General features: G+C 35.2%; 1 protein-coding gene across 2 annotated transcripts in view; it reads left to right on the top strand.

Moving 5' to 3' along the window:
• Window positions 1-390: 390 nt before the first annotated feature.
• The window catches only part of herpud2 (HERPUD family member 2), a 15,272-nt gene continuing 1,386 nt past the window's right edge, over window positions 391-14,276 (top strand). Inside the window, exons 1-8 of one of the 2 annotated variants that reach the window (XM_056475951.1) lie at window positions 391-497; window positions 1,247-1,603; window positions 4,068-4,145; window positions 10,456-10,557; window positions 10,653-10,789; window positions 10,882-11,007; window positions 12,548-12,871; window positions 12,951-13,077. In XM_056475951.1, the coding sequence (XP_056331926.1) occupies window positions 1,457-1,603; window positions 4,068-4,145; window positions 10,456-10,557; window positions 10,653-10,789; window positions 10,882-11,007; window positions 12,548-12,871; window positions 12,951-13,077 (1,041 nt within the window). In that variant the 5' untranslated portion in view covers window positions 391-497; window positions 1,247-1,456. The remainder of the gene's footprint in view (window positions 498-1,246; window positions 1,604-4,067; window positions 4,146-10,455; window positions 10,558-10,652; window positions 10,790-10,881; window positions 11,008-12,547; window positions 12,872-12,950; window positions 13,078-14,276) is intronic. The other variant, XM_056475952.1, reaches the window with a different exon arrangement.

Genomic DNA, 14,276 nt, shown 5'->3' with positions numbered 1-14,276 from the left:
ATTCGACTTTTTTTACTTCATAAAGGAACACAAATATGACTTGTGAAAAGTATAAAGATTTAAAATGGCAATAAATTTTATTTATTTAGCTATTTGTCATGTCATCAAATCATGCTTAAATACGTCTTACTTGATTTATTTGTTGTATAAATAATTGTTACACTGAATGAGATTTTAGTGGGTGTCTTCTGTTTCCCTCAGTTTAAAAAGTTGTATCATAATTATTGTTTCCATGGACCGGCATCTGTCGTTTGAGAAGAAGGCTGAACCAGGAACAGCGTACAATAACAATATAACAATATAACTTAAATCACCACAAAAATATTATTACATAGCTGACCTCAGGTCAGCACATACGCGTTTCATGTTTGTATGTGGAAACATCTCCAAATGTACGGAACTGTCCGCTCTGTTCTGCTGTGCTGACGACACTTCCGGAGTTACGCCCGACTCCATTTTACACGAAAACAATCTTAGGAGGAAATATTTTCACTCGGGTGCGTATAATTTCAATGTTCTCTTCAAATGCTTTCAAAATACTATTGTATTCTTAGCTTTAACTCATTTGTGTTGTTTTTTCTGTATGAGGGATTCATTTCGAGTCAGTAGCTCACTGGCTAGCTAGCGTGTCACAGTCGTCTGATGTTTGTTTTCTGTGTATTTACAGTTCGTTGTCCCATAAAGAATCAATGTTATGAGAAAACCTAAGCAATTCGTGTAGATTTCCTGATCAAGAAGGCTAACAGTTAATCTAAAGTCATTATATGTGATTTAATGTTTTGTTTACATACTAGTCTTGAATCTGTAGCTGCTTGGTAGCTGTCACGAACATAACCTAATATGTTTTTAAATGCATTGTTATGTCATTCGATCATTTTACTTCTGTTGAATAGCTGCCAACGTTATGTCTAAAACTTACATTAAATCAGTAATTGCATGTATCAGTTACACTTCTTATTTATTTAGGCAGAATATTATTATTATTATTATTATTATTATTATTATTATTATTATTATTTTATTACTTTTGAACACAGCTTGCACACAAACTGAAAATTTGAGGCGTAAAATAGCTTCCATGCATTGTGTCAGCTGTTAAGAGTGTAATAAGCTTATGTCTTCTCTTCATTCACCTACGCAAGTGCCTTGTGTATGATTTTACTGGCCTGTCTACACGTAAAACTGGTATTTTATAAGGTGTCACATTTCATTTACTCGTATCTAACTTCAGTCTTTTTCTTCCTAGGCTGACAGAGTGCATCCACACCACATTCCTCTCACTGATAGACATGCTGTTGTACGTCAAGTGTTGAGTGATGAGACTGTCTGGAGAGCAACATGAAGGATACTTTTACCATTTATCAGCCATGAATCAAGACTGAGGAAGAAAAATATCCCTGCCCTTGAACAGCGATTTCCTCCATTTCCAAGCTCAAGAGCTGCTTTATTATGAAACATGGACCAGGGTACAGTTGACAGCCCCGTTACTCTTGTCATCAAGGCACCCAACCAGAAATATGACGACCAGACCATCAATTGTTTTTTGAACTGGACAGTAGAGAAATTGAAAAAACACATCTCCAATGTGTATCCTAGCAAACCGGTGAGCTTATTTGATTATATAAACAATTATTTTAGAATAAAATAAGTCTAATTCCAGTATTTATGTAAATTCATTGAGTTATTGTAGGATGTGTATGGCTCCTGGCATGATTTATTTGATTTAAGATGTAATTTGGTGTGGCTGATCTCATAATACAGTTTGTAGTGTGAATTCTGCCTTCAAAATCCCGGTGCCCGCCCACCAAAAAAGTCCTCAGCTGTCTGTTGTCAAAATGTTGTCTGATTGACAAGCAGCATATTCATGTGTTCAAAAGAATCTAAAGCGCCAACTGGGAGGAATTTTTGTTGCATTTTCTAAAGCAGGGGTGTCCAAACTCGGTCCTGGAGGGCCGGTGTCCTGCAAACTTTAGTTCCAACCCCAATCAGACACACCTGGTCTGGCTAATCTCTTACAAGGCTTTCTAGAAACATCCTTGGAGGTGTTAAGGCAAGTTGGAGCTAAAATCTGCAAGACACCAACCATCCTGGACTGAGTTTGGCCACCCCTGTTCTAAAGTAAAACATACTATCTGTATTTAGCTTTTTGCTTGTACAGTGTTTCTGAACAGTCAAAACACCCCTCAAAACGTTTTTTTTCGGACATTACATATTTGTACATATGTACATTACTGTAACACGTTTTATTCAAGAACATTTGAGCTGGTTTCAGTTCTTAGTTCTTTCGTTTTTTTTTTTATTTAAAATATATTTATTGAACTTGGTTAGTAAAATCCCATTTTGTTATTTAACCTATCCTATTATTTTTATGCAAAAGTCAAGTTGCATGTTAATTTGCTATCAAGAAAAGGAAATAATTTATTTTTGGCATGCTGATTTATGTGAAATCATGAATATGTCAATATAATCACCTTCCAATTTAAAAATTATTGTGTTTTTTTGTTGCCTTGAGTAGGCTATTCTAAGATCAGTTCAAACTTTATTTTTAAAAAAAATTAGTTGTTCAATGTATAAAAATATAACTTTTTAAAATATTTATATTTATCAACTTGTATATCGGTTATCGGCCTCTGAATCGGTTATCAATATCAGCCAAAAAATCCATATCAGTGCATCCCTAATATGAGTGTCAAATGGACAAAACAATCAAGCATACCTGTTTTTTTCTCCTCTTAGTCGACATTCGATATAGGCATGGGCCAGTATAAGATTCTGATGGTATAATAACCTTGGATAAAAATATCACAATTTTTCAGTATCACGGTATTGTGATTACTGTTCCAAAATAAGTTCTTTTTAAATGTCTGGGTAAAAAACAACAACCCCCCCACATTGAACACAATATATTTTACATTATTAATAAACATTTCAAATATTTTGGACCAGTAGCTTTTGATGTGGAGGTTTCTTTTCTGCTGGAGGTACTGTTGCCCTAAAAATGTAATAGTTGTAAAAAAAACATGTGAAAAACAAAAACAAAACTAAACCTTAGAACGGTATAACAGAAAACTTTTTTCGGTTTTAAAACCTTGACTTTTCCAAACCGCGGTAAACCTTTAAACCGGTTTTCGTCCCATGTCTAATTCCATACCAATACTGGCCTCAAAATCATATATATTATTAAAACAAACCTTTGTTTTTGTGCAACATGAATTTCTGGTGCTATTTTGTAGAGGCTATTCATCAGTTTTCAGCTTATAAGAATTCCATTATGCGCACACATTTAGCCATTGTTTTAGAATTTTAGATCGCAAAATATCTACCATTAAATAATTTTTTATTTTGTAGTTTAGAGTTTGGTCTCAAAAAAATGACAGTGCAAACCAACTCTACATTAACTTGGATTAAGTATTCATTCATTCATTCATTCATTCATTTTGACACCAGAGCACCCGGAGGAAATCCAGGTTGTCGAGCATGCAAATTCCACACAGAAATGCCAACTGGCCCAGCCAAGGCTCGAACCAGTGACCCTCTTGCTGTGAGGCGAGAGCGCTACCCACTGCACCACCGTATCGCCCTGGATTAAATATATTTATTTATTTTTCCTGATTAGGGTATTACTAATTCTTACTGCAGTATTTTAGGAATTCTTATAGATATGGGAAGGATTAATGCTTATTTTCATACTTATGTGCTATGGACTTCAAGAAAGTTAATTATGGCTGTTATAGATTTTATAGATTTGTTTTAATTTTAAATGACTGAATATGATTGAAACATTTTAGCTTAGGTGTTATTCTGAAAGTTTTAAATTGTTTGATGACAGGAGATGGCATCCAGATGGCACCTGCTTAACAGGAATGTTTGGCATCATTGGTATTTAGCCTGAAATCTTTCTGAAAGCAGACCTGTGTTGTTCACATTTAACTTTATTATACGTACTGCGAATAGTTATTGCTTATTTTTTTTTGCACATTATTATTTCAGATTTCAATGACTGTCTTTATAATGAAACCCTCAGCACCATACTTGTCTAATTATAGTGTTTATGTTCCACTTTTTAGTTATCCAAGGACCAGAGACTTGTCTATTCTGGACGACTTCTGCAGGATCACTTGCAGTTGAGGGATGTGCTAAGAAAGGTACACTTTGTATCTCTGATCTAACATACAAAACCAGACAAGTTTCTTGAGAAAAAGATAGTTTGCTGCTGCTTCTAACAGTTAATGATTATGCTGAACATGCTGAAATTGTTTTGTTGAAACATTTTGTTCAAGTAGATTCTAAATCCTTTTAATCACACTGTCATGATTTTTCTATCGCTATTGATGGGACAGTAAATAGACCATCTCTCACCCACCGCAAGTAATCATTGGGTTGATTTTAAATTCACCCTTTAAATGGATAGAATTTACTGTAAATAAATAAGCATGCTAGACTAGTCTACCTAATGGGAAGTTTTGAAGTGCTCCAGACGTGGCTTCTGTTGTCATCCATGATGAAGATAAAGTGATTGATTCTAGCAGTTCATTGACCACTGTCATTTATGAAGCACCACAACTAGGGCTGGGCGATTTGGCCTCAAAACAAAATCTATTAATTGAACATTTTAACGCTTATGATTAATGAACGATTATTTTATTTATTTATTTTATTTTTTTGCCCTCATAGTTCACTTGAAAGTTTTGTACAGTAAATATGCTCACATATTACAAGTGAGAGATTTCTGCATGAAGGGTGCATTAATTGATTTAAAAAAAAAATCAGCTATTTATGATTATTTATTTATACATCAATGTTGAACAACTGAAATTAAGACACACATTGCCTAAAAAAATAACTTGCACTTTTGAAAAAATATATATTTTCAATGTTTTTCATATTAAAAGTAGAAAATTAGCAGTATCTCTTCTAAATAAAATAACTCGTCACTTGTAAACACTCGCACCAACAGGCTTCCTGCTCTCCTGCGGCTCTTGGCCCCGCTCACACTCGTCAATGCTACCAAGCCGACCAATCACAGAGCTTGTGCTACTTGTCATCGCAGAGTATTATTATATTTTTTGAGAGGTGCGTGTCAACGTCAGCCAAGGCGAGGGGTATGCGACCGCGTGAAGGCTGCACCGGACAATACGCTTATGCATGCGCTTGACGCAGAAGTATAAATCAACCTTAACAGAACATTGTCACGTGACTCCACACGCGGTAGGTAAAGTAATTGTAAAATTTTTGAAAAATTCGATCGATTACAGGTTCTGAATTTCGATTTCGATTAATCGCCCAGCCCTAACCACAACACTGCACTAAATCAATTGTGACAAAATTGAACTGATTTTGTCTAGACTGAACACAGAATTACAGTCACCTGCAAACTGTCTCAGTCTGTCCAATCAGCAGTTTGGGGATTGTGCCTAATAAATATCTCACGATACTTCAGTTACATACTGATTTTCAAACTTAACCTAGCATTGTGTCCGAAGACATTCATTTGATGCATTTCTACCATGACAAACAGGTAAAAACGGATGCCTAAATAGTTTATTTAGTTTGTTTATTACATTTAAAGAGCACATTCAAAAGAGCTAGAGCTGACCAAACTGCTGTACATAAAATGCAAATGACAACAATAAGAGGTGAAGATAGTACAAATAGCAGTGACTGCTTAATGAAGCAAGTGTGGACAAGTAAAGTTACATTAACAGCAGATTAATACTTGTTAAATGCTAAAAAGAATAAATTGAGTTTAAAGATGAGATGGCCATTCTGAGTTGTACAGGCAAACCATTCCATAAACAACGACCCACCACTGAAAAAGTTCGGTCACCCCTGCGTTTTAGCCCCGAAGTAGGAATTTTCAAGAAATTAAGATTACAAGATTTTTGGAGGGTTATATGGATGCAGGAGATCTGTTAGATATTTCGGCACCAAATTGTATAGACAATTTAACACAAGACAGGGTTCAAACCGTGGTGAAAAGTCATGGAATTTTGACATGGCATTTTTCAGGCCTGGAAAAGTTTTAGAAAAACAGAAAAACCCACAAAGTTTTGGAAAAGTCATGGAAAACAAATATCTGTGTTCTTGAATATAGGCTACAGTGTTTCCTCTAGGATTTTTTCGAGCTGTGACGGCAGGCCTTTTACACAGATCTACCAACTACCCAGAGATGTATAAAGTACTAGAGACCAAGACTTAAGTAAAAGTACAAGTGCTCGATCAAAAAATTTACTTGAGTAGAAGTTAAAGTGCTCTTTAAGCACCATACTTAAGTCGAAGTACTAAAGTATTCAATATTTTTTGTACTTGAGTATTGCAAGTAGTTTATTTCTAAATTTACTACTTAAGAATTGAAAGTAGAAGTGCAAGTATTGTGTAATGTAGTTATTAAAAAAGCAGTCAAAAAACATCGTATTGTTTTGTTTATTTTAATTATCTTTTTTCGGGGCACGTGATTAAGTAGAATGAAAAGAAACATGGCTCACGATAATGTTTTTCTCTCGCGCTTGAACCACAAATCTGACAGATTGTAATAGCTTTAACACACCTTTCAAAGTTGTGTGTCACAAAAACACTCCGTAATCCACTCAAAACGCTGATGAAACCCATTTTCGGAGCGGAAATTACCAGCTGTAAATGCTGTAAACAGAAGTTCTAAACTTTCTACCGGAAGACGCTGGTCACTATGGTGCCCTCCATGCAGTAGCCAAGAAAAAGGTCTATAATTGTAACGAGTAGGGGTGTGGATCTACACTGGTCTCACGGTTTGGTTCTGTTATGATTATCATGCCATCGATTCGGTTCAATTCGATATCTCGGTACATTGACAATGCTTTCCATACATAATTAGATTTTTTCTTCACAACACAATATTTTTATTTATATTTTATTTGTAATACAATTTTGTTCTTTAATACAGCAGTAAGATATATGAACTGTACCCTTAATTTGACCTGTTCAAAGAAAACACTCTTTCTGAATGTACTGTATCAAACAAAACTCCCAACACATGCACAGAAGGCAGCATGAGCATTTATGGGTCCTTTGATTATATCAACTTTTAGAACTTTTATGTCCTTTGATTATATATCTAAAAATATAAATTATTTTGTTCAAAATTCTCTTTCTTTGTCAAACTAACAATAAAACCTACTTTAAAATTATTTTACTACCTTTCTATTATATTTTTTTCATATTATTCAACCTCCTTTTAGGAGTTTCCGCCTTGTCGCACACCCAGACTTTTCAACTTCAACAATGAAAATAACATTTTAAAATATTATTTATCTGGTAACTATTAATGTATCTTAATGAAGCACTAGTGAAATAATTTAAATATTTTATATTGATTAATGTGAGACTATTATCAATATTATTTTTTATACAAAATATAGCTGTCGCACAGTATCAGTGTCATTTCCACCATAACACTGTAATGTCGCTTTAAAAGGTTTAAGATTGTTAAGATTAAGATTGAAAGATTGTTTAGGTGGTTTCTATGAAAATGAATAGTGACATCTGACAACATGTACAAGACGGAGGGAATTAAAATTTTTATCAACAACACTTTTGTATTTATATATTTTTTTATATTTATATTTTATATTTACACTTAAATATTGCTTGCTAAGGAAATACATTTATTCTATGTCATTTCCAAACATGCTGTACCTTCAAAGGTGTTTTTAAAAACCAAACAAAATTAAAGTAAATAAGAGTGTTTTGTAGACATAAAAGGCTAATATCAGTTCAAAGCTAATCAGTGAAGCTATCTTTCATTTTTTCACAATAAACTGTTGAAATGTCATTTCCACCACTGTCATTTCCATCACCACACACATTTAAATATATATATATATATATATATATATATATATATATATATATATATATATATTTAATAAGTTTTTATCACACATTAAAAGTGTATTCACAATGTATAAGTTCATGCTCTTTTTAATATACAAATTCAGTTTATTTATTTTCTAATAAGCTCTTAACCAAATTAATATTCAATTTTAAAGTGTGGCATTTGGTCCTAAGGGACTAATTTATTTCATTGACAAATGTATAATTATTGTATCTGTTGTGGAAAGATTAGTAAAACTAGATACAAAAATGATCTTAGACCATGTTTGACTGCCATAATTTATTTCATTTTGAAATAAAACCTGTATATTGAGATGTGGAATTGACATTTGTTCAGTTTACCATGGAAAAAATGTTAAATATAAAGTTCACTTCTTATCTAAGTTTATCCTCTTACAGATCTTAAAACTAGAAAAATTGTTTAAACTTATTAGGCTGTGTTACGTTAATTTTGAACAAGTTTTTTTTACTCAACTTCACAAGGCTAAAAGTGCCCGTAGTTGAAGAATTGTCCTTATAGCAAATAAAACGATGTAAATATTATTCCGCTTGCTTTTTTAGCGCTGACAGGCGAGGTCTTACACCCCTATGATTGGTCCTTGTCTTCACCTGCTCAACAGAAAGGGCTGCGATCGGCTTTAGAAATGAAAGCGCTGTTCACTGATGGCGGGAAGAACAGCCGCAGTTACAGTCTATTTGCGCATAATACACGGTTATCACAGGTAATCCATAATAGACACAGTGGAGAAAACTCTGAATCCGCAAGTATCGCTTTAGCAGCCGTGAGGAGAGGAAAACTTGCCTCACAAACAGGTCAGTGGGTCAAATGTCCAAAGTGAAAGAGAGAGAGGTAAAGATGGAGTTTTACAGCATTTCTCCGTAGTAGTGAAATAGCGGCTCGTGTTCTGTGTCGCCTTCATTGTAGTAAGAGCGTTATTTACTCGCCCTCGCGTCCTTCGCCATATCATTCTACTGCGGCATCACGCATGGGAGATAAATGATGTCTGTTATAACCGGTTATGATCTATTGCTGAAGCGATATCAATAATTTTGACATCCTTAGTAACGAGTAACGATGCAGCACAAAAAATCTATCGGAGTAAAAGTATTAAACTCATCGAAAATATGTTCTGAAGTAAAAGTAGAAAAAAAACAGTACTCCAATAGAGTACAGATACAGCCTTTTAGTACTTAAGTACAGTAGAGAAGTAGTTCTACTTCGTTACTATATATCTCTGCAACTACCTATGGCGTTATTTCACTGACAAATGTCGTGAGTGCAGTATTTCAAGTCGAGATGGCAGTTATTAAAAACATGTGAATCTCTTTGCTTGCGTGCCGATTTCCGATTTCTACTTCTTGCACTCCTTCGAATATATGGTGCTCACGTGCAGATTTACTTGTGCGCTTTCAAATTAATGCTGCTGAAGTGCAATTTAGTGCGTTTATGTAGTGAGTATGTCTCCAACATTTATTAGATTGGCTTGTAATATTTACGATTGTCTCAAGTAGACCTACAGAGCGGCATTAATGCGTCCTAAAGTAAAGTGAAACGGCTATTAACCCCAGCAAGATAAAGTCATTGTATGCAGAACATATGCGTAAGTAGGCATGGGCCGGTATATGATTCTGACGTTATGATAACCTTGGATATAAATATCACGGTATCACAGTTTTGTGATTACTGCTCTAAAATATATTCTTTTTAAATTTCCGGGTAAAAAACAAAACCTTTTTTCCATTTGTACACAATATATTTTAATTTGGGAAACATTTAAAATATTTTGGAACCGTAAACATGTCAGGCTAAATTATTAAAATGAATTATTGACTTCTGCTGTCTTCATTTGTTACAAAAACACAGATTTTTTTTTAATTACAATTTACAATTTTACAAAAAAATAATGTAAATGGAAAAAAATCGTACTTGTACTTTAGGAACATTATAGCAAAAAAATTTGACGGTTTTAAAATCTTGACTTTTCCAAACCGTTACATTGAACACAGTTATCGTCCCATGCCTATGCGTGAGGCCAGCAAAAGTCATTTGCTGGCCTCACACATCACGCACCTGTCAGTCAGTCAGCATGTCGCCTTAAAGGTTATACAAATAACGCACAGCTCTACTACGGTTACAGAAACGTTCGCTCCGTAATACGTATCTTCTAATACGTTTTGGTGCAAATATAACCTGTTATTAAAAACAAAAAAAACGACTGAATGTTTTGAATGAGAAGCTGTAATGTAGCCGTGGTGGAATGAATTTGGTGTGGTGCCCTGCCATGGAAGAATGAATGTAGCGGAAACCTTGGGTTAGTTGTCTTGACTTCTATGTTGTTCTTGGCCAATCACTCTCAATTACTCTCACATTATTAGTGCGGTGTAAGCATTATTTGGAAAAATCATGGAAAAGTCATGGAATTTTAGCAGTAAAAATATTTATGAAACCTGACAAACAGAAGAATTGAATAACTGAATAACGGACCGTATTCTGCAATTGTGTGAATCTGGTCTATTTGACCAGAATTTAGCTTGTTGTAGTGTTTCTTGCCTCTTTTAATGACTGGATTTCTTCAAATCCAACAGCAAGATGAATACCACATGGTCCACCTGGTGTGTGCTTCACGAAGCCCTCCATCATCCCCAACTTCTGACAGCCACTTTAGCACCACTGATTCCAGTTCTTCAGTGAGTACTTTAAATAAAAAGCACAGGCATTGAATAATAAAAGAATAGTGTCATTCCATGAGCAGTTTCTTTTCATGCTGTTTCCTCCTTTTTAGACATCAGGCAGTGCTGGTCCATCCTTGTCATCTACCCCCAGTCAGGAAGCTCAGCCCAATTCTGATGGTCTACGGCACAGAGGGAATCCAGCGGCAACTCATGGCCTCAATCCTGCCCCTACTGGTGTGATGCAGAGGTAAAAAGACTAATTCCACTCACCCCTTCAAAGCAAAAGATATTGAGCTGTGTTTGTGATCTGCGTTTCTGTGTTTTTTTTGCTTCACTCAGACCTGAAGGAATGCCTCTTCCCATGCAAGGTGGTCCCGCTGCTGGCTTCCCTGCCCATCCTATGTACATGCCAATGCAAATGTTTTGGTGGCAGCAGATGTATGCCCGCCATTATTATGTTCAATAGTAAGTTGCTTCTGCCAAGCTGTGTTAAGCTGTTTCAAGGTGACACTTCAGAAACATGTACTGCACTACCTGACAAAAATCTCGTCGTCTATCCAAGTTTTAGGAACAACAAATAATAACTTGACTTCTAGTTGATCATTTGGTATCATCAGTGGCTTATATGAAAAGCAAAGGCCTCTAGATTACGCTTATTTTTCTAAAATAAAATATGATCATGCTTTGATATTTAATCATTTAATTAGAGGAGTAAGGTCAGACTTTGTTTAGACAAACGTCTTGTCACTCAACAGAAATAATGTACAGTATAGAATATAAAGTCATGGTGCAGTGGAAAAAGATCTAATGTTGTGTATGAATCCCATGAGCTTGGAGGACTGCATCCATACATCTGCAGTGACTCAAATAACTTATTAATAAAGTCATCTGGAATGGCAAAGAAAGCGTTCTTGCAGGACTTCCAGAGTTCATCAATATTCTTCGGATTTATCTTCAATGCCTCCTCCTTCATCTGGCGACTGGGCTGGCCAATCCTGGAGCAACTTGACCTTCTTTGCATACAGCAACTTAGATGTGGAGGCTGAAGTATGAGAAGTAGCGCTGTCCTGCTGGAGAATTTGCCCTTACCTGTAGTTTGTAATGTAATGGGCAGCACAAATGTCTTAATACCTTAGGCTGTTGACGTTGCCATCCACTGTGCAGATCTCTCGCATGCCCCCATACTGAATGTAACTCCAAACCATGATTTTTCCTTCACCAAAGTTGATGATTTCTGTGAGAATCTTGAGTCTATGCAGGTTCCAATAGGTCTTCTGCAGTATTTGTGATGATTTGGATGCAGTTCAACAGATGATTCATCAGAAAAATGTCCAAATGATCAACTAGAAGTCAAGTTATTGTTTGTTGCTCTGACTTTTGTCAGGTAGTTTATAGTTTGTGGTAATTAGTTTTTTTTAAAAAGACGCTGTTCAAGAACATTAAATTCATGAAATGCATTTTTGTTTTTCAAGGTTATTACCACATCTTTTTGTGCCAAAAAAGGTCCAGCATTTATTAAAACAATACATTTGCTTGCTCAATTTCACTCCGTTTGAAAAACACATTTGAATGGCCATTACCTCTGACTGAAACAGATGAAAATGCCCACTGCCATCATTAGCAGGTTTCATCACACACTGAACAACATGATGTAATCTGAAAAAATGATCAGTATGGTAGCACAGTGAGAATTTCCCCCACAAACACATTGTGCAAAATTGATCAAATGTGATCAATTGGAAAACCAATATAAACATGTCTAAATGTCAGTATACCATAGGCAGAGTTTAAGAGACTGCACATTTTTATTGCAGAGTAACTTCTTATGTGTAAATATCAAGAGCCATTTGATTTTTCATTCCATCACCTCTTTAAATAAATGTAATTATTGGAGTAAATTAAAATAGTCAAAGCTTTTTTCTATAGAGCTTTTTACATTGTTAATATATTTTAATGTTCACATTGTTCATAATTAAATTTTCATTTTTAATCTTCTGTCACTTAGTCAAGCTGCAATGGCAGCATCCCGGGCCTCCAGTGTGGCCCCGTCTCCCTCTCCCAGTGCTGGCCCTGCCACACAGCCAGTTCAGCCTAATGAACCTGCAGCCCCTATGGGGCCCAATCCCGCCCCTGAGGACCGACCTGCCAATCCCAACATCCAGATGAACGCTCAGGGCGGAGCCATGCTGAACGACGATGAGCTCAACCGAGACTGGCTGGACTGGATGTACACAGTGTCACGTGCCGCCATCTTGCTCAGTATCGTCTATTTCTATTCCTCCTTTGGCCGCTTCGTCATGGTCATCGGTGCCATGCTGCTAGTTTATCTGTAGGTCATACACACATAAGAGCAGAAGCTGACTTTTACGAAGTTAATGCATGGTATTTTCACTGACTTTTCTTAAAAGTTTGTCTGTGTTTATGTGGTCCAGGCATCAGGCTGGCTGGTTTCCCTTTAGAGCCGAATTGCAAAATCCAAGGGCTGAAGAAGGTGCACAAGACGAGGCTGATCCGAATCAGGATATGCAAGAGATGGTTAGTTCTAGAGATCCACTTTTGTCAATATTGTTGCATATTTCTAGAGGGCAAATTGCTAAGACAAGCTACTACTTGGACACATCTGAACTAATTTGATTTAATATTCCTCCCCGTGCAGTTGTTTTATTTATATATATATATATATATATATATATATATATATATATATATATATATATATATATATACATACACATAAAGTTTTCACTATTTAATTCCAAGATTTCTAAGAGTTTATTCTGGAATGTGGAAAATAGTGCCAATAATGTATTTTATGTCTATAGATTTTGGACCATATATTACAATTTGAGCATTTAATTGAGGAGGGTATGTACCCTTCCATTTCAAATGTGGGCATATTTTGCCCAAATGTGAAATTTTGGGCAAGATTATTTTAATGCTCAACAAAGCTGTGTTTGTTTGTCAAAAATGCAGTAAAAGAGTAATAGTATGAAATATTATTACAATTAGGGTACACCAATACTATTGTTTTGGAACTGATCTGATCTCAATACCAAAAGTCTGAGGATTATCCTATACAGGTACTGTGGTTTCTTTTTTTTGTGCTTCTATTTTTGTCTGAAATTTTATTTTTTGTCTGAATTGTCTTTTTGGAACCAATTTCGTTTGGTATAATTTGTGTCTTAATTTTAACTTATTTTTTTGTTGGTCAATTATCTACAAAATAAACAAGAAGATTTGAGGTTAAAAACTAGGTTCGCTTATATGCTTCAGTGCCAAAACACAAACTGGCTGTTAAATAAAATAATAATATAAATGAAATTCTAAATAAATATTTACAGTTTCAGAGTAGCTTATATTTGGCTAAATAATTTTCTGGTATTGACTATCCATATTGCATTTGTCAGTTTAAATTGTATTAATTTAATCAACTACTTTAACCACAGTGAGCCAGGCATTTACAAATTATTCGCAGCACTGAAATTATTCCCCTTGGAAGAATAAACTCAGTCGGAAGGATGAGAGAACAGAAATTTATTGTGAGAATAATTTTACGGCGACCCTCCGCTATCTGCGGACACTTCCAAAACTTAGCAGCACAAAGGGAAGAAGTCAATGCGTTGAGGATTTCTCTGATGTATTATTAAGCCTTTTCTAATTTAAAAATTCAGGTAGGCCTACTTTGGTGTGAAGAGCAGGTAATAACCCTTTCTACTCCAGTGTTGTGAATGCGA

The sequence above is a fragment of the Danio aesculapii genome, chromosome 16 (genome assembly GCF_903798145.1).
Source record: "Danio aesculapii chromosome 16, fDanAes4.1, whole genome shotgun sequence".
Lineage (NCBI taxonomy): Eukaryota > Metazoa > Chordata > Actinopteri > Cypriniformes > Danionidae > Danio > Danio aesculapii.
Note: the sequence above shows the minus strand (reverse complement) of the source record. Positions and strands in the feature narration are given on the sequence as shown.